We start from the raw sequence: 20,088 nt of genomic DNA on the forward strand, positions 1-20,088 counted from the left end.
AATTAGGCAGCTTTCAGCTAGAAAAGGGTTTTAAAAATCAATTAATAAATGGGGGGTCCAGATGAGACCTTCAAAAACATCAAGTGGAGTTAGGTGCCCAAATCCCATAGAATTTCAGTTGTTTTGGGGCATCTAACTGAGTTAGAGTCACTGGAAAACTCCCGCCTAACTGAGTAATCATTTTCAAACAAACCGCATTGGGGCTGGGTGTGAGCATCTCTTACTTATGCAAAAGAAATAAAGGGTAGAAATTTTATATTATTCATTATGGCCCAAATTAAGTCCTGGCCTAAATGTTTGCAATTCCTTTGGAACTGCTGACACCAGAGCTGATTGTGGCCCACAGTGAATAATACAGCACACTTCTGCAGACCTTATTTGCATAAGTAACTTCATGTGCTGGGATAAAATGAAGGAAGTTTGCTGTTGTTGGCTTTGATGAGAAATGAGCCAAGACTGAAATATGTGAGCTGATGTCCAGCGTTAACCTTTTCTACCCACTGCAGTCCTCTCAGCTGTGCTGTGGGGCAGGTCTGGCTCTCAGCTGCGGGACTGCTATCATAGAAACAGCTCAGCAGCATTGCTTTCTAGGCAGGACAGGCCAAATTTGGCACAAACATCCCTTTTCCTGGTGGCACAGCAAGCAGTACTGTGTGCCTCTAAGTGCTGGAGCACCATGCATCAGACCTGATTTGTTGGATGCTAATGTCTGAAGGGGACAGAAGGTGTCAGATGTGTAAGGGTACACAGCAGCTGAAGGTGTAATTTCCAGGTTGGATAGATTTATGCACACTAGCTTTGATCAAACTAGTGCACTATAAATAACAGCGTGGCTGTGACACAGGCTAGCCACCCAAGCACATACCCAAGGTCTCAGATGGGTCTGTACTGAGGGGGCGAGCTCAGGCTACCCCTGTTATTTTTAGCTCGCTAATTTGGTCAAAACTAGCACATCTATGTCTACGCGAGCTGCAGTACAGACATACACTCAGTGTTGATCAAAAACCCTGCTCTGCACCATTTCAGTATGGCCTTGAGAGGATCAGCTCGCACGAGTGTGGTCTTGTACATTTATCAGCAGATGGTGATAAAAGGGGCCTGTTTCTCCAGAAACCAGCTTAGTGAATCTCATCTTTCATATAACCTAATCATTTCAGAATGACTTTTCAAGTCCACCCAAGCACGTATCAAGACTTTGCCAAGGAAAACTGTTTCAGAATAATGACAAATTTAAATACAAGTAGATGTACAAACATGCTGAAGTGGGCAAGGAATCATGCAAGTAACATCCCAAGGTGAATCCTCCTCCTTGCTTTCAGTTCCAGATTTTGCTTCTATTTCCACATGTTAAAAATGATCAGAAAGTTCCAATTCCCATGGTACCTGCCTGTTCAGATGGGGACTTTTTAATTAGTTCCATAACCTCTCCCAGTCTCTTAAGTGCTGTGGTTACATCCCAAGGATGTCTGTAGAACTGGCCTGCCCAACAGATCTTGTTGAGAGGCTAAAAACGAGGGAGACAAGATGGTCATAAGAATCAGGAATTCCCTTTAACTGCCCTTCAGATCTACCCTCTGGGGATTACACCACAGCTATCTCCCCCGACAAATGGGGGCCAGCAGGATCAATCGAGAAGGGCTGAAAAACCACAGGAAAAAAGTGGTGAGGAACTATATAGAAAGTTGGTGAATTTACCATCAATGATGACAGCTGTCAAGAGGCTTTTCTTCTTGTTGGTATATCTGTCATGAGACTGGCATTGCTGGTCCCTGAAGCTAGGCACTCCTTTAGGGCAGGGTAAATTTTCACAAACTGTGTGTTCCACACTGGCTCCCCGGCAGTTCTTGCCTCCTGGCCCAGGGCTATAATGGGGAAGACAGACCAGTTATCAAGTGGGAGAGGCACAGGTAGTCACAGGTACATTGTTGCTTATCTTTCTCTGTCCAAGGCAACTAATCTAAGCTAATAGATTGTGCCATTCCCCTCAGAGATCCCAACTGCACACTTACTTATGGTAGGCCAAATTCTGCCCTCAGATATTCAAGTAGCTCCTACTGAAGACAACACAAGCTTTGAGAGCACATCTTTAGACAGAATTTAGCTCTATGCTGCACATCCAAGTGACTCATCAGAAACAGCCATTTGGAAACCAGATTAAAGCACGGTCTTTGGAGATATGTGCTCTGTAGGCATAAATATAATGCTGTCCATACTGTATGTATTTTGGATGAGGTGTAAAACCAAGGTGCTAGTCCATTGTGGTCATTAATAGCCCACATGTAGACTGGTGGGCTCGTTGGTGGGGGAATGATCAGCTATACCCAAATCAATTCTTAGCCCATGCCTCAGTGTGATGCTTCACAGGGATATCCACAATTGTGAGGCACCTCTCTACCACCTGCCCTTAATAAATAAAACATCTTAAACACAAAGGAGGATTTCTTATTATAATATAGTCATTTATCACAACCTTTCTGAAGGATCATTTCTTTCTCTTTTAAGCACTTTTCCCCTTGAGAAACAGGGAATCAAAAATATACAGCAAGAACAGTATGCATGGTGCTATGCCATGTGATCACAAAGAGAAGATACACTGAAATACAACAAATAGTTCTCTGTATTTTTTTTCCCAATCCCCATACTTCTCAGGACAGATTTTCCCCCCATTCTCCCACCCCCATCTGGAACAAATATAACAATTTTTATTTTCAGCATAAAAGTATTCTTTTCTAATGTCCATTTCATCACTGAAAAAAAAATATTACGGGTGAGCCCGCCCTCAGTTCCTTCTCCAGCCAAACATCCCTGAAGGCCCTAAAGCAAAAGGATCAGAGGGCAGGTAGTGGAGTACCCATAGCGGGACACGGCTCGAAGAACAGCAGTTATTGCACAGAGTGATCAACCTCTTCTCCTTAGAGTAGCATCCCTATGGGTGCTCCACTTCAGGTGACTTCCGAGCAATATCCCCAGATGGAGGAGGGAGCTTCAGAATGGAGTCCAGAACTGAAGATAGTACAGCAGAATCGAGTGCCATCTCAGATCTGACAGCATGCATTAAAGCGTAATGTTTGGAAAAGGAACGTACTGAAGCCCGTTTAGCGGCCTTGCATATTTCAGATACTGGTACATTCTACTGTAATTTTGTAGATTGGGCTAGTCGATTATTTTTTTCAAGATCCAAATTTCTTGGTCAAGGTATAGTCAAGATCCAAACTCCAGAGAAAATAATAGAAAACCCAACAATAAGTAGATAAAAATATTTTTGGGGTCTGTTCAAAAGCATCTGGCGGTCTGCCATAGATGTTGCTGAGATCTAGTTGGGGAATGTGCTATCTAGTTGAACGTGCTGGGCGGGGGGGAAATGAATGCCCTCAGCATCATAAGTGATAATACATCCAGATATCCTCTGGATAGTCTTTGAACAGAGATTAAGGACCCCTGTGGATCTTCCCACAAAGGAAACGAAACACTGAGGTGACTTCCTAAACTGCTTGGTTATATCTAAGTAGGAGGCCAATTCTCTTCTAACATCCAGGGTACGTAAATAGGATTCCTGTAGAGAATGATGTGGCTTTGGGATAAACACTGATGAATGGATTGATTAAGGTGGAACTCTGATAGAGCCTTAGGTAAAAATTTAGGGTGGGGATGAAAAGAGACGTTTTTCTTAAAGAACACCATAAAGGGGGGTGGAATCTGCCACCAAGGCTCCAATCTCCCGAATGGTACAGGCTGATGTGATGTCGACCAAAAAATCCATTTTTATGGATAAATGCAACAGAAAACAGGCTGCCATTCATTCAAATGGAGGTATCATAAAGGTAAGAGTACCAGGCTGAAGCTGCAGTTCAGGGCAGGATTTCTCATCTGTGGACAGAGAATCTCCAACCCCTTAATAACCACGGACAATACCAAATAAGCAAATATGGAGAATCCTTCTACTGGAGGATGAAAGGCTGATATTGTGGCCAAATGGACCTTAATCAAACTAAATGATAACCCTAATTTCTTTAGATCCAACACATAATCCAGGATGATTGAGAGTGGCACCAGATCAAGCAGGAGGCAGTGACAACAATGCCAATGGAAGAATCTTTTCCATTTCTGCAGGTAAGTAGTGCAGATTGATCTCTTTGTACTATTCAGTAACACCTGTTGTACTTCCAAAAAGCAGGAGAAATGTAACCCCATAAACCATCTAGGAGCCATGCCCTGAGGTGTAAAACTGCTAGGTTGGGATGAAGCACCCGACCAGCATCCTGTGACAGGAGATGAGGAATGATCGGGAACTCAAACAACGGTTGGACAACTAGGTGAAGCAGGTAAGGATACCAAACTTGTCTCGGCCAGGTCAGCACTATAACGATAATTCTGACTCTGTCCTGTCCGATCTTGTTAATCTCCCTTAATATCAGCGGTGTTGGAGAAACACATAGAACAGACCCTTTTTCCAAGATAGAAGGAAGGTGTCTCTTCAAGAGCGGTGGCCCAGAGATGCTCTTGAACTGAAAAGGGGACACTTCCTATTCCTGGAGATAGCAAAGAGATCCACCTAGGGCAGTCCCCATTTTAGGAATATGCTGTGGAGAATTTAGGTGTCTAGCTCCCATTCATAATCCTGGGAGAAGTGTCTGCTGAACACATTGGCTGTGGTGTTCTGTATGCCTGGGAGGTGGACTGCTGAAATTTGGATCTGATCAGCTATGAAACGATTCCATAGTTTCATGGCTTTGTAGCACAGGACATGTGAGAGGGAGCAGATGCACTCGGACTGACTCAGAATTGTTCTGGGAAGACTTGTGTCTGGAGCTTTAAATTCTTTAAACATATACTGGGTGCTGCAGACAGGACATGTATTTACTGTACTCTTAACAGTGGTTCTGGCTTTAATCTTAAGATTTCATTAACACGTGAGACACTTTTTTATGAATTCACTGCTAGGAATTTAAAGCCAGCAGCCCTTATTATGGGCATTATAATATAGTAAGGACTAGATCCACTAAAGTACTGAGCACCTCCTAGGCTTCCCCAAATCCAAACTAACTTAGTGGGGGTTGAGGGAGGTTATCACCTTGCAGAATTAGGGACTAAGACAAGCTTGCTGTATGGCTGAATGTAACTGGCGGCATGGACCTGCCCCTCTAATTATGGAATAAAATGAATGTTCCTCACACAATGGAGTGGCTCCTGTATCAACAGGCGTCTCCAAAGCATGCATCAGGGGAGGAAAGCACGGGTGAGAGCTTTGGTTTTGGATGAATATTAAATATATTTTATTGTATATGTAATGTACAGTTTTTAACATATGCAAATCTCTCTCTCCATGCAAGCTCATATAGGGATTGTGCCAATATCACATCATATGTATGTGCAGATATACACGTATTCTATCTGCGTATGTACACAGAACACCAGATTCCACCCCCCTTTATGGTGTTCATATTTATATATGAGGCCCAATCACCTTTTCAAAAATTAGAGAGTTAGGAATATCCAACTGAACATTGCTCAGGGCCTGATTTTGGATACAACATATACAATTATATCCTACACACAAAATGTACATACACACGCATATTTTAAAGATTGCTTTCTAAATAGACTCTCTGCAAGGTGACTTATCTGTAACATCACAGTGATGCCAGGTTAGATCCACAAATCAACTTTGAGAATGAAACCTGGATCTGGATCCAAATTTTGTCAGTTCAGCCCATCTCTAATAAAACACTTTGGAGTTTTAGTCTGGGTTTACAACTTTCTCAGGTCATTACAAGACATCAGTAGGCTAAGAAAGGTGAAATTCAAACCACAATGGGGCTTGTTGTTTTCAAAAAAATATTACTATAGTAACACTTGTCACTGAGAACACAAAGATTACCTAGTCTAATTTAATCTAGTCTGATCTACCCGTATACAGAACTAATGTGTTTTACCTACATACTGTTGGCAAATCATACAAAATGCAGGTTCTGCAATGAAAATCTGTTTTGTATCTTGTATCTGTTAAACAGCATTGTGTTTGGTTTAATAACCTGGAACTACCTTCCTACCTGAACTCGTTCTAAAAAAATGTGTCTATATAGGGGGCTCACACACCACAATAATGGGGCTAGACAGAACCCACATTTGTTTACGTGCTGAGGTTTGTGTTCCTGAGGAGGTAGGAAATACAGTATCCAGGTATATATAATTCAGAAACTCATGTCCTTTATATATAACTGAATTATGCTCTGATTCTAAAAATACAACTCCATTGGCATATGCACACAGGGGGTTTTCACTGCTGAACATAAAAAATAAAACAAAAAAACCCCACAAAATACCCCAGCGATGATCATACAGTCATATCCCTCCCTGCTTCTCTGCAAATTATTTTCATGCGTTTGCTGATTGCTTCCCTTTCCACGCTTATCACAGTTTGTGACACTATAGCCATGACATTTCCACCTCTCCAGACAGATTTTGTGCAGCCCTTCTAACTGGCCAGGGAAAGGGAGGGTCCAGCTGCTCTAGGGGCTGAAGGGGCCCAAGGTGTAATTTAGACAGCCTTAGGGGCCCGTCAAAGTTACAATAGCAGGGCTGTCATACGGGCTGTGGGACTGCCATACAGGCTTCAGCACTGTATGCTGTGAACCCATTCTGCCGTGCCCCTCCAGCCCCCAACACACCTACACCAGACCTTGGTGGCCAGCCTCATGGCGGTCTTCCATAGTACCTGAACCAAGAGAATTCTCCTACAGCTGGAACTGGGGCTTTTAGGACTCAGTTATGCCACTCCACCCTTTTAGGCGGCATAAAGGGGCTGGAGCAGAGGTAAAGATCACTCCCTGACTCTAATTCAGCATTGGTTTTTGATCCCCCTGCTCTTCCACACAAAGGCACTCCAAGCTTTGGGCAAGAATGGAGGACAGCAGAGCTCTAAAATTAGAACGTGCAGCCTGGGTAACAATGCCCTACCATGCAACCAGTCGTAGGTAATTCCTGCAGACAGTCACACAAATTGTAGAAGTCAAAAGCCAAATCAAGCAAGTAAAGCAACTGGTTTAAAAACTACTGTGTCCCCCACTGGCTCAAATGTCAGCTGGCAGGAGCGTGCACACACACACACACACACACACACACACACACACCTCCTAGCCAATATTTTTGGACAGCGAATAAACCAGCTGCAGAAGACCACGGGATGAAGCCAGGAACATAAAGTGACAGAAGATCCCATGGGTGTTCCCCACCAAGAATGTATATGAGCAAAAGAATTTTAAAATCAACATGCAATCTCGGTGGCTGCAAACCCTGTAGTTTAATGAGTGAGATAATGAATGGATTTAGGTTTGGTCAGCAGTATGGTTAAGGACAGTTTCAAGTCAGCTTCAGCTGATAACAAAGAAGTCACATCGGTCTCTTGTAGAATAAAAACGGAGCAAGTAAAATCAAGCCTGGACTTTACAGAAATGCAATCACAGTTCAGCATTCGCTCTGAAGTGATTGTCTTGCTCTCCACAATTTCAGGTTTCATTAAAAAAAAATCAGTCTCTAGCTGCCCTGGTTGTGAAGAAGCCCTCAAACATGTGAACAGAATTGACTCTGCAAAGTGCTTTCAACAATAGCTATGCCAACTGCCCCACTCCTCTCAGTGAGGGGTTATGATTCAGATACCCGGCAGCGATCATTTAAATGGCAATCATTGTTTTATGCCTCATACAAGTAAGGAGAGAGAGGGTCACAGATCTGCACCACATCCCCTAGATCAGTCGTTTTCAAACTTTTTTTCTGGGGACCCAGTTGAAGAAAATTGTTGATGCTCGCGACCCAGTGGAGCTGGGGATGAGGGATTCAGGGTATGGGAAGGGGCTCTAGGCTGGGGAAGGGGGCTGGGGTGCGGGAGGGGGTCAGGGCTCTGGGCTGGGGCCAGGGATGAGGGGTTTGGGGTGCAGGAAGGGGTTCCAGGTTTGGGGGGCTCAGGGCTGGGGGAAGGGGGTCAGGGCTCTGGGCTGGGGATGAGGGGTTTGGAGTGCAGGAAGGGCTCCAGTTTTGGGGGGCAGCTCAGGGCTCTGGGGTGGGCCCAGGAATGAGGGGTCAGGGAGGAGTTCTGGGTTGGGGGGCTCAGGGGTGGGGCAGGGAGTTGGGGTGCAGGAGGAAGTCAGGGCTCTGGACTGAGGGTGCAGGCTCTGGAGTGGGGCCAGGGATGAGGGGTTCCAGGTTGGGGGGGCTCAGGGCTGGGGCAGGGGATTGGGGCACAGGCATGGATTTACCTCTGGCAGCTCCCGGTCAGCAGCGCAGCCAGGGTGCACCGTGGACTGTGCTGCACCCTGGAAGTGGCCAGCAGCAGGTCTGGCTCCTAGGCGGAGGCACGCAAGTGTCTCCGCGTGACTCTTGCCCGCAGGCGCTGCCCCCGCACCAAGCTCCCATTGGCCGGAGCCAGTGCCCAGGGCAAGGGCAGGGCATGAAGCCCCATGGGCCTCCCGCTTAGGAGCTGGACCTGCTGCTGGCTGCTTCCGGGGCACAGTGCGGAGTCAGAAAAGGTAGGCACTAGCCTGCCTGAGCCGGGCAGCATGCTGACAGGACTTTTAACGTCCCGGTTGGTGGTGCTGACCAGAGCAAGGAGACCCAGAGCCTGACATGTTATGACCCAGTACTGGGTTGCGACCCACAGATTGAAAACACTGCTCTAGATGATGATTCATTCTGGTCCCACAAGTGGCTGGTGTTTAGGAGATACCATCACTTATTTATCTTCCTGATTCAAAGAGATGACAAGCCCAAGGACCAGCCATGGAGATATTCAAACCCCACTGAGTGGAGCCACGCAGCACATACCATCATATTATGAATATCTGTCCCTCCCCCAGTCTGAGTCCTGCATTCAGAAATCTCAAAGCACTTTACAAAGGGGGCTAAGTATCACTATGACCATTTTATAGATGGGGGGAAAATATTTGCCCCTCCCCTCATCCCATCCAATCTCCATTCCTCTCCCAGCAGAGACCCTGGTCTGTGTGGAGAGGTCTCTGCACAGTCTGGTGCTGGGACACCAGCTCAGCCCTGACTCAGCCTGTGCACTGATCAAGAGGAAATACAGTTTCATTTTCATTCCAATCAGCATCTCATTTCATGTTATGTCTGTGTTTGACTTGGGACATGGTCGGAGATGGTTCCCACTGCCCTGGTGTTTAGCTGCCCACCCCATGCCTGATCCTTTTTTGCCACGCTTGCAGCAACATTTCCCAACATACTGCACGTTAAAGCATCCTGAGGACAAGACGACTTACGGGGGATTGTCGCATTTCCGCTGTCTGAATCGGGCACCGGTGCCACATGTCCTGCTGCACATGCTCCACTGACTCCACATGCTCCAGTCTCCATCAACGTGCTCAGGAATGGGAGTTTTACTGACGCATTCCCCAGCTCGGCACCACTGAAACACAATGATGTTAGCACAATTCAGGCAAAGGACCCTGATCCTACAGACACTTGTGCATGGAGTTAATAAGAGCATTCCCAAGCATACAATCACGCATGTGTGCAAGTGTTTGGAGCTTCAGAACTAAGGAAAGCAGGACACGTTTTGGTTACGGCTGGAAAAAAGGGAGAGACGTGGAAAACTGAGCTTCGTCTTCAACCAATGTAAACCAAAAGGGTTTACAGTGACTGCAGGATGGAGCCCTCTGTTGTAACTTGCACAATAACACAGACGATTACCTAAGTAATTCATAGATTAATACATTCCAAGACCAGCAGGGATGATTGGATCATTTAGTCTGACCTCTTATATAATAGTCCATAGAACAGTGGTTCTCAGCCTATTTGCCATTGTGGGCCGCATATGCAGATCCCTGTGTGTTATGTGGGCTGCATCCACACAGTATATATACTACATGTATGGCCCTGAGGATATTACATGGGCCGCAGCTGTGTGCTGATTGGGCTCCAAGCGGCCCACAGATTGAGAACCACTGCCACAGAACTTCCTCAAAATAATTCCTAGAGCAGATCATTTAGAAACACATCCAATCTTGTTTTGGAAATTGGCAGTGATGGAGAACCCACCATGACCTTTGCTTAATGGTTAATTAGCCGCCCCTTATTTTCAGTCTGAATTTGGTCTAGCTTCAACTTCCAGCCATTGGATCAGGTTATAGACCTGCTAGACTGAAGAGCCCATTGTTAAGTATTAGTCTTTATAGACTATAATAAAGTCATCCCTCAACCTTCTTGTTGTTCGGCTAATTAGGTAGAGCTGCTCAAGTCTATCAGTTTAAGGCAAGTCTTCTAATCCTTTAATCACCCTTGTAGTTCTTCTCTGAACCCTCTCCAATTTATCAACATCCTTCTTGAATTGTGGACACCAGAACGGGACACTGTATTTCAGCTGTTGTCATACTAGTGCCAAAAACAGAGATGAAATAGCTTCTATACTCCTATTTGAGATTTTTCTGTTTATGCATCCAAAGATCTCATTGGGCCTTTTGGCTGCAGCATCAGAACGGGAGCTCATAATCAACTGATTATCCACCACTACCCCCACATGTTTTTTCAGAGTTAGCTTTTCCCAGGATACAGTCCCCCATTGTGTATCAGCTACAGTCTGTTCCTACATGAATACACTTACACTTAGCTGTATTAAAATGCATTGTTTGCTTGCTCCCAATTTACCAAGATCACTCTTTATCTGTCCTCTTCATCATTTATCTCTCCCCCGATTGTTGTGTCATCTGCTCACTTTACCAGCTGTGAACTTCATTCAGGTACTAGGACTTAATCTACACTCCCTGAAGAAAGTGGGTTCAAGAAATTGTATCCAAACACAACACCTTCATTACAATGGTTCCTACTGCACATATATCATCATCACTCAGTTATACTCCTATATAACCTTAGTGATTCCAACAGGATTGCATTGGGATGTAATTAAGGGCTGAATCTGGTCCATTTTCTCGATCTATCTGGGATGTAATACAATAAATACTGCTAAGCAAGCCACGTAAAGTATACACAATTAAGAATCATTTGGAGCTAATGTATTCAGCAAAAGCACACAGGCTAAAATTCTTTCCACCACCTACAGTCAACAGTAAGTACCAAAGAATTTTTAATTAATTTATGTATCTTTCATACGCAACCAGAAAAAAGGTGCATAGTTTCCAGCTTTAGCAAAAACTCCCTAAATTAATCTCCTTTAACATACAGCATACGGTGAAATTTCAAGTCTAAAATCTACTGACAGTTAATGCTCTTGCATGGAAGTCAAGTTTTTGGGTAATGACTGACATGCAATAGAGACCTGCTAATACAGGTGTTAATTTTCTTTTCCATTAACCGTTTTCTCCACCACTCTGAACTGTGGAAAGTCGAAATATGCACTAGCCATCTGGCTCAGTCTGCAGGGCCCACTAAAACAAGAAATATTTCTAAGCAGAGATCTTAAAGAAAAAAACCTAACTGAATTGGAGCTCATTATGAACTACCCTATGTAACTGCATAATTGTATTGGCATTACTCTTGCCCTTCCTCCTCCTCCCACAAATTGTCTGTTTAAACCTACCTGCTACATCATATCTCAAGTTTAGGGCCAGATTGCGCTGCTCTAACTCACACTGAAAAGTAATGTACTCCTCAAAAGAGTCTCATTGAAATGAATGGAACTGAAGAGCATCTTACTACACGACGAGTTCCAGGTGGCCCTTAGACTGTAAATTCTTCAGGGCAGGGACTACCTTTTCTTCTATATTTGTACCTAGCACACTGGGGCCTTGATTTCTGTTGGGATCTCCAGAGGCTACCGCAATACACATCAAAGAAAAGAAAAAGAATTTAATGCCATTTAACCCAGCTGTTTGTACAAATCAATCAGAACAAAATATGGGTTTATAAGTAAATATTTCACGTCCTGGAAACGTCAGTCCACAGACATCATCATAAAAAGCAAAACAGGTGCAGAGCATTTTGATTACCTTGTCTGCCCCACATTCTGTGCCATCCAGCGGGGGATCCAGCTTGGTTTTACAAGACGTGTCTCCTTCTACCAGGCACCACAGCCCAGCACACATCAAATGCTGCAATCACAAGGTCAAGAAGTGTGGTTATTGCTTCTGGAGAGGTCAGCTATCATTATGGGATACACTGCAAAGCTCAGTCTGTTTCTCTAATATGAATCCAGAGGCATTGGGCTGGTTTTCGATCTATTATTTTTTAAGGAGAAATTGATGCTAAATAGGGGGGCCTGAAACATGAAAGAGATCAATGGATGCAGATGCATGAAAAAAAGTGCATCATTTAAATACATTTCTTTTCATAGGAATAGATCAGGTACAATAAAAGAGGAACATACAAGGGAGGAATAGACTAGTGCATTGCTATACCAGTCAAGCTACATGCATGCCTGGATTAGTGAGTCACTTCATTGTTTTTAACAACATACAAATAAATAGAATATGGTATACTTCGGCAAGCCCTGCTGAGCTTCTACCTTGCCCAATCAACTGGCAATTTCCCAAAGGTTTCATGGTATAAGCAGGTCTTGACAGAGGAGCTGAATGAGGTCAGGGCTGCAGCCTCATAGTTTAGTTTGGAGAGAGCATTCCATGCAGCATGGGAGAACGCATGAAGGCCATTGTGTGAGAAATAGACAAATGAGCGATAGTTGGCAGGGGCAATGCAATAATATAAAAAAACAGATAAGCAGGGAGAGGCAGATGTATGAAAGGCCCTGATGGTAAGAAGAGGCATCTTGAATGTGATGTGTGAGAAAAGGAAGAACCCAGGAGATGTGAGAAAACCAGCAGAAAAGGGCTAGAGATACGTTGCATCTTGACACTAGATCTGAAATGCACTCTGGCTACCATTAACACGACTGATCAACAGACGTTACTGGGATACTGATTTCCACTATGCTTGCATGACCTGTCATGTCAGAAAAGTTTTCTGAATTTGAGAAAAAAAATCCAAGAAAGAAAGATCTTTAGATCTTTCACATTTTTTGAAACGTCCAGCCTGCTCTGCAACCTGTATAAGTGGATGATCTGAATAGAAAGTTCTATGTTTGTGCACGCACACGCACGCACACGCACGCGCACACACACACACACACACACACACACACTTAAAATAAATAAATAAAAGCTATATTTCTTTCCTCTATCGTTCACATTTCACTGTAATGGTAAAAAGATGAGAAGCTTGGCTCTAGTATCAGCTGGTCTTGTCAAGATTTATTGAACCTCATTAAATAGTTTGAGTCAACACACTTGAACCTTATGATTCTTCCATAATGTAATGTGTTTGCAGACACATGTTGGTATGTATATATCAAATATGCTTGCACAGCACATGGCGTAATGAATGGAAGAGAGAAATCCTGCCGTAAAGGGTGATGGGGTTGAAAGTACTGAAAAACTGGTTATCACAGCAGTATCTACATCCTGTTTTAACTTCATATTTTCTTCTGGAATGAGGATTTTGCATTATTTAAAGCAAAAGAACATTTAAAGAAAGCAACAAGCAGAGCTTGGTAACAACTGTATCTGCCATCAGCAGCATGGAAGCGCAGTGCTTGTTAAATAAAAACCAATCAAAGAGTTTTCATGACATCCACGTACTCTTGAGCGGGCTCCTGTGAAACAGAAGATGGATTGAAGATTTCTGCTATTTGTACTGAATTATCACTAATTATTATTTTTTCCAAAGCTCTTAAATTTCTTTGCAAACATCAATTAACCCTCAAGACATCTTATACAGTAGCAATATATTAGCCACATTTTATGGATGGGTACACTAGGGCATGGAAAAGTTAACTCACTGCCAGACAATACACAGCAAGTCAAGAATAGAACGTGGGAATTCCAAATCCCAGTTCCTGTGCAAGACAACTCTTCCTCCCTGTTGGGTTTGCACAGGATTAGAAATCGGGTGGATTAGCTGTCCCATTTCATTGTCAGAAAGTGACACGCTGCTTGCCAGCAATGAAACCTTTACACCAGCCAATGTATTTTCCTTTAGATCTAAGACGCTGTCTTGAATTAACACATCTTATTGTATTAGGGTTTTATATGGCACACTGGCAGCTAGAACACTGCTGAGTTATGAAGACTTATAGATCACACTTTACATTAAGGTTTTACTTATCAATGGTTAATAAAGGGCTGATAAATAATTAATAGACATATAAGCATGTTACAGACTTTAGTTACAGATTATTTAAGCACAACAGTAGAAGGTATTATACATACACTTACAAGCTATGGTTTTAAGCAACCTATTGACCTGGTGGACTTTATAAACTATACCAGTTGATTAGTTATTTATTAAAACATCTATTAATAATTTATCAACCCTGTCTAAACAGAAGCGAACTATAAAGCATGACTGACTTTACGAACAAGAATTCATTGTCTCAACAGGCTCACTGTTCTCCCTAGATGACTGTGGGCACGGATGTCTCCAGAGCAAAGAAGTGAGCTGTAGCTCACAAAAGCTTATGCTCTAATAAATTTGTTAGTCTCTAAGGTGCCACAAGTACTCCTTTTCTTTTTGCGAATACAGACTAACACGGCTGCTACTCTGAAACAGAGCAATGTCTGTGACTGTCGGATCCAAATCACCATAGGGTAAGACTGCCAGCTGAAACAAAGGGTGGGTGCTGAATTTAGGGATGCAGACAGACTGGCATCGTTTTGATTTTGGTGTGCTTCGGCCCTTCTCCTCCAAGCCTGGGTAGCTCACTATACATAAAGGTACATCTACATGGCACACTTCTTTCGGCAGCATGCAGAGTACATTCACCACTCAACTAGCTAGCACAGCAGTGCAGACAGTGATGCACTGCTTGGGCGAGTAAAGACATGCCTGAACCCTGTGGGTATGCACCTTATACAGCTCTCTACACGCCCAAGCAGGGCCTTGCCTGTTTACACTGCTATTTTTAACTGCGTCGTATTCTGCTGCCCCTCTGCTGCTGGCATCTTTCCCTGCCACAGAGAAAGGCTCCAGCAGTGGGGAAAGGCTCTGGCGACAGAAGCAGTGGGGAAAGGCTCCAGCAGCTGCTGCCAGAGCCTTTCCCCGCTACAGCCCCACAGCTAAAGCCTTACACTGACACTCATAGCTACACACCGCCATGTCGATGCAGCCTGCTTTTCACCGCAGCGTGGAGCTACTCGTACAGGGCTTTGGAGCTGTGCTCCGGCTCCGCTCTGGCTCCAGGCAAAAACCTGCAGCTCCACTGCTCCGGAGCTGCTCCGCGCTCCAGCTCTGGGCTCCGCTCCAAAGTCCGGATGCATAACCTACATGCTGATGCAAGTGATGTGCAGTGTAGACGTACTCAGTCTCACAGATTTTTAAGGCCGGAAGGGATCATTACATTAATCTAGATTGCAAAACACAGGCCAGAGAACTTCATCCAGTGATTCATGCATCAAGACCATATCTTCTAGTTGAGCAAGAGTGTCTTTTTGGAAAGACATCCAGTCTTGATTTTAAAGATTTCATGTGATGGATAATCCACCACATCCCTAGCTAAACTCTTCCAACGGTTAATTATGCTCACAATTAAAAAATTGTGCTTTATTTCTAGTCTTGCATTTGCCTAGTTTCATTTCCAGCCACTGGATCATACAGTCTATATAAATTACACGATGCTAAATCCTGCTCTTAGATGTACAATTGCGCACATGGACAGGGGAAAGAAGAGAAAGTCAGAGAAATCTAGCAGCCTTACATATGATTTGAGTTGCCAGCCAGAATTCATCCAGAGTTCACAAGATGTGGTAGGCAATAAACTCAGCTAACTCGTCCAGTGATGTACCATGAGCTGGGGGGATCATTGGACATCTCTAACCCCAAACAGGTATGTGTGTATGGGCAGAATTTGTTTCAGTGATGATACCAAAATACAATTCATGGACAGGACTGGCACAAATATTCACAATCAGACACATATGCTTACATAGAAAAATACTCTGAAAAAAACCTCTATCATCAACATCAACCTTCCTTAAATTTCACGATTGAGGGATGGAAAACAGGATTTTTATAGTAGCCTTATTTTTGACTCCTAATAATAAATGCAAAGCATACTTCAGGAAAGAGCTACAGAAACACATAGTAACTACACTGCAGCTCTGTGTCCTATTGCCACACCATTACAAATCTTAAAATCCCATGCATCTATGCCATAAAGACACTCAGACAAAGACTAAATCATCAGCTGTGGTGCGTTATCATGTTCATTTAAAAAGAGATCAGATATCCTCTTCAGCTAAAATATAATCCCAAACAAAAAATCTCCATTAAAAAGTCATTAGCACTTAGTGTTGCAGGGGACTATTAAAATGAGAAATGGCCGGACTTGACAAAAAGATTGTTTGTATATTTGAGTGGCAATTTAGAGCACAGATTGCTGTACAATATAGGTCATGAAAGTTGCTGTACTACAGTTAAATTGTAATTTCAGCATTTGGCACTAGAAAGCAGGTCTGTCCATGTTGCAGTCTCCTCTCTGAATAGGAAACTATTCAAGCGGTTGGGAATTTTCTAACACAATATTTTTTCATTTGAAAATGTCAAATTGTCAAAACTGAAACTGTTCACAGAAAAATGTTGGTTTAGACCAGTTTCCTCATTCAAAAAATTTGACAAAGTAGTTTTGAAACTGTCAAAACATCTTTTCGTTTTGAAATGTTACTTAGTTTACACAAAAAAAATACGGAATTTTTTAAAAAAAGGCTGAAATAAAAATGAAACATATCAAAGTGACCAAAAGGCAACATTTCAATTGACCCAATCTGGAAAAAAAAATTGGGTTATAAATTCATGAACATTTTTGAGATTTCAACTTTTTCGACTCACTACAGGTTGGGGAAAAAATTAAAAATCTCAAAAACTCGAGTGGGATGAGAAAATCCATAGCATTGCATAGCACTAGAAACTATAGTCAAAGGATGTGCATGTGACAGACTGTTAGGAAGCAGCAAGCCTGACGAGATTGTCCAGCCACAAAAGAATTACATTTATTATTACAGGTGGTAGAGTGATACCCAGCTGAGACTGGAGCCTCATTATGCCAAGTGCTGCACATACACTTAGTATGAGACAGCCTCTGTTCTATCAAAGCTGACAAAGGGTAGATAAAGGAAGTATTAGCCTCACTTCACAGATGGGGAACGAAGGCGCAGAGGGATTAAATGACTTGCCAAAGGTGGCAGAGGGGAAAATTGCATCCAGATCTCCCGAGTGCCCAGTTTAGGGCTTTAAGCCATAAAACCATCCTTCCTGGACTTCAAGGTAAGAATGGAGACGGCTCTCATAAGATCCACATAGAAGGCTTCATGTGGTTCCTCTCTACTCAAAATTGATTCTCCATCTCTTTCATAATGTGGACCAATTCTGAAGAGAGAGGTTACCTTGTATAGACCACTCCCATTAGTCAGAACAGAATATCAATGTGCTGTACCTGACAGGAAGCACTCAGACCTCCCAGGATTTGGCCCCTAACGACATGAAGTAATTTCCAAATCTGTAATGTTATAACGGTCCATGTGGTTCTTCTTGCCGCTCAGAAATAATCCTGTGGAAATCGCTAAACTTTCTGCATTTTCCTGGATTAGGAAAGAAAGGAAGGATTCCATTCTCTAGAGAACTAATTAGCTCCAGCTGCCTGCTGCACACTGGAACCAGCAACCTCTCATTTCTGCCCTCAGAGTTAAACACCATGAAACTGATTCTGTCATCATAGAGGGGATTATGGGGAAGGAGTAAGAAAGGGTAAATAGCCTTAAGGAAAGGGAACAAGAGAAAATTATATAAAGTACACAGGGAGAACTGCTTTTAAATACATTAGTTTTCAATGGAGCATCACAGCACTTTAACTTTCTCACCGTTTTGGCTTGGCAAATAGTTAACTGTAAGCTGTGCCCATGTGCAAAATTCCAGTTAACACCAATTAAATACAAAACAATACTGTAATAATACACTTATTACTTGCATAGAAATTTACAAGGTATTGTACATACTTTCTCTAAGCCTCTCAGCACAGCTGACAGGTAGGAATTCACCTCCCCATTTTACAAGTGAGAAAACAGGTGCAGAGAAGTTAAGTCCCGAATTTTCTATCGCAGCTTCTAATTTGGAGGGTGGGGAGGGGAGGAGCTAATCTCCACCACCTATGGACGGGCAAAAGAAGGCATCAAGGGTCTGCATCTGCCGTTGATATTAGTTAGAGCTGGAGGTGCTCAAAAGCACTGAAAACTAGGTCCTAGATGTCAAGAGCTGGATACCCAAAAGTAGAAGCACCCAAAATTGGAGGCCACTTTTGAAAATCTAGGCCTAAGTGGACTGTCAATGGCGAAGGTGGGATAAGCATCGCAGTGGGTCTCTCGGAGTAATTCCATGGAGCTGATATTGAAAAGGGGTCAGTGGAAGTTCCAATATAGGGCAAGTGGAGCAAAAATTACAAATGAGAGGTGTTATTCCAGAAATGATGAGCAAAGGCTGAGGAAGAGCTGTATGCGATCCTGTTCAGCTAGAAAGGCAGGACTTTCACAGATGTATGAAAGTGAATCACTAAGAGGACATGCATCCCACTCGAACAGCAATCACAGAATCTCTCCGAGATGTCACCAGAAAAAGTCTTAAAAAAGAAACATTGTAATTTTCACTATTTAACGATTATCTATGTCTCCAGTAAATTTCAAAGTACACCCACATGCTGTCCTTTTAGCATATAAAGTACCCAGCTCTGATAACCAAATCTATAGCTGATTCTCCTCTCAGACTAGTTTTACACCACTGTAACTCCATTGATTTCAATGGAGTTACAGCTTGATTTACACCTGCATGAGCGAGTGGAGAATCACCAAACATTCAGAAAGTGTACCAAATCCAAGGGATTAACTTAGTTCAAGAAGAAATAATCCTTGAGTTAACTGCTTTCCAGGGCTATCATTTCAGTTGCAGAAATGCCTGAATTCAACAAAGTTGTTTCCTATACTTTTTTTAATGTCTTTATCGGATAAAACGTAGCAAAACAAATGCTGCGAACATGACGTGGATCATGCTGAGCTCAGTCTTCTGCATTAGATGACTTTACATGTATTTATCTGGCCAGCAACACGTGGATGCCACATGAAATATACTGGGCTCCATGGACACATGGAGTGATACCAAGGGCTCTTCTGTTCCCAATAACCAAAACTGAAGAATAAAAACCGTTCCCATCAGAGCTGCTCTTTCTTTAGAAAGAAAAGACCAAAAAAATCCACCAGGTCTTAGAACAGTAATTACATGTCATAATTCGGCTGTTGTAAGTACCGATATTCGGCTGTTGTAAGTACCGATCCCAAGATACGAATGAAACTAGCTTTCATCTTCAATCAAGTCACTTTTTAATAGCAGTAATTCTACAGGTCAGCAAGAGCAGCCCAGGGCTCTTCATCATAACAACATCTTAGCAACTGTAGTTCTGGCATTCCAAAGGCCTCCACACAGCTGTGCGACCCTTTCGTGGGGTGTCCAGGACAGAGAGTCGCCGAGCGACGCCTCTGGCTCAGTGAGAGGGAGTCTTTTGTGCAGTAGCTGAGTGTCAGCTCACTGACTCTGCCAGCCCTTCAGCCACTCAAGCACTCTGCTCAGGGCTCTGCCAGCCACTACTTTGCTTAACAGGCACACACTCCTCAGAAGCATCCTCCTGTAGCATCCAGCCCCAGTCACTGGACACTCCCAGTAATTACCATGCTCACTATTCCCAAGGGAATAGTGCACGCACACCAGCTTGTTTGAGTCATCTGAGTAGCAGCTCACATACAACAATGCAGCTACATGTCGTACTCTATTTATAGTAAAAACAACTATTCATTGCTTAACAAAGGTAAAAATTGAGGTGACGTTGAGCAAAGCTAAGAAGAACAGGTTACAAATAAAACAAAGTAAGTATAATGTGCTTCTAGTAGACTAAGACGTAACTAACAGGCTAACCTTCTCACCTAAGCTCCAGTCCAAGCAGGAACATCTACACTGCTATTTTTAGACTCATAGCATGAGCCCTATGAGCCCAAGGCAGTTGACCCGGGCTCTGAGACTCACTGCAAAGAGGTTTTTTGT

General features: G+C 43.2%; 1 protein-coding gene across 2 annotated transcripts in view; it reads right to left on the reverse strand.

Annotated features, from left to right (window-relative positions):
• Nucleotides 1-20,088, reverse strand: part of ADAMTS17 (ADAM metallopeptidase with thrombospondin type 1 motif 17) — a 255,112-nt gene that overhangs the window by 106,388 nt on the left and 128,636 nt on the right. For both annotated transcript variants that reach the window (XM_038420717.2, XM_038420716.2), the window contains exons 11-13: nt 11,952-12,053; nt 9,270-9,415; nt 1,696-1,862 (exon numbers count right to left, since the gene is read on the reverse strand). In XM_038420717.2, the coding sequence (XP_038276645.1) occupies nt 1,696-1,862; nt 9,270-9,415; nt 11,952-12,053 (415 nt within the window). The remainder of the gene's footprint in view (nt 1-1,695; nt 1,863-9,269; nt 9,416-11,951; nt 12,054-20,088) is intronic.

Source organism: Dermochelys coriacea, chromosome 10 (genome assembly GCF_009764565.3).
Source record: "Dermochelys coriacea isolate rDerCor1 chromosome 10, rDerCor1.pri.v4, whole genome shotgun sequence".
NCBI lineage: Eukaryota > Metazoa > Chordata > Testudines > Dermochelyidae > Dermochelys > Dermochelys coriacea.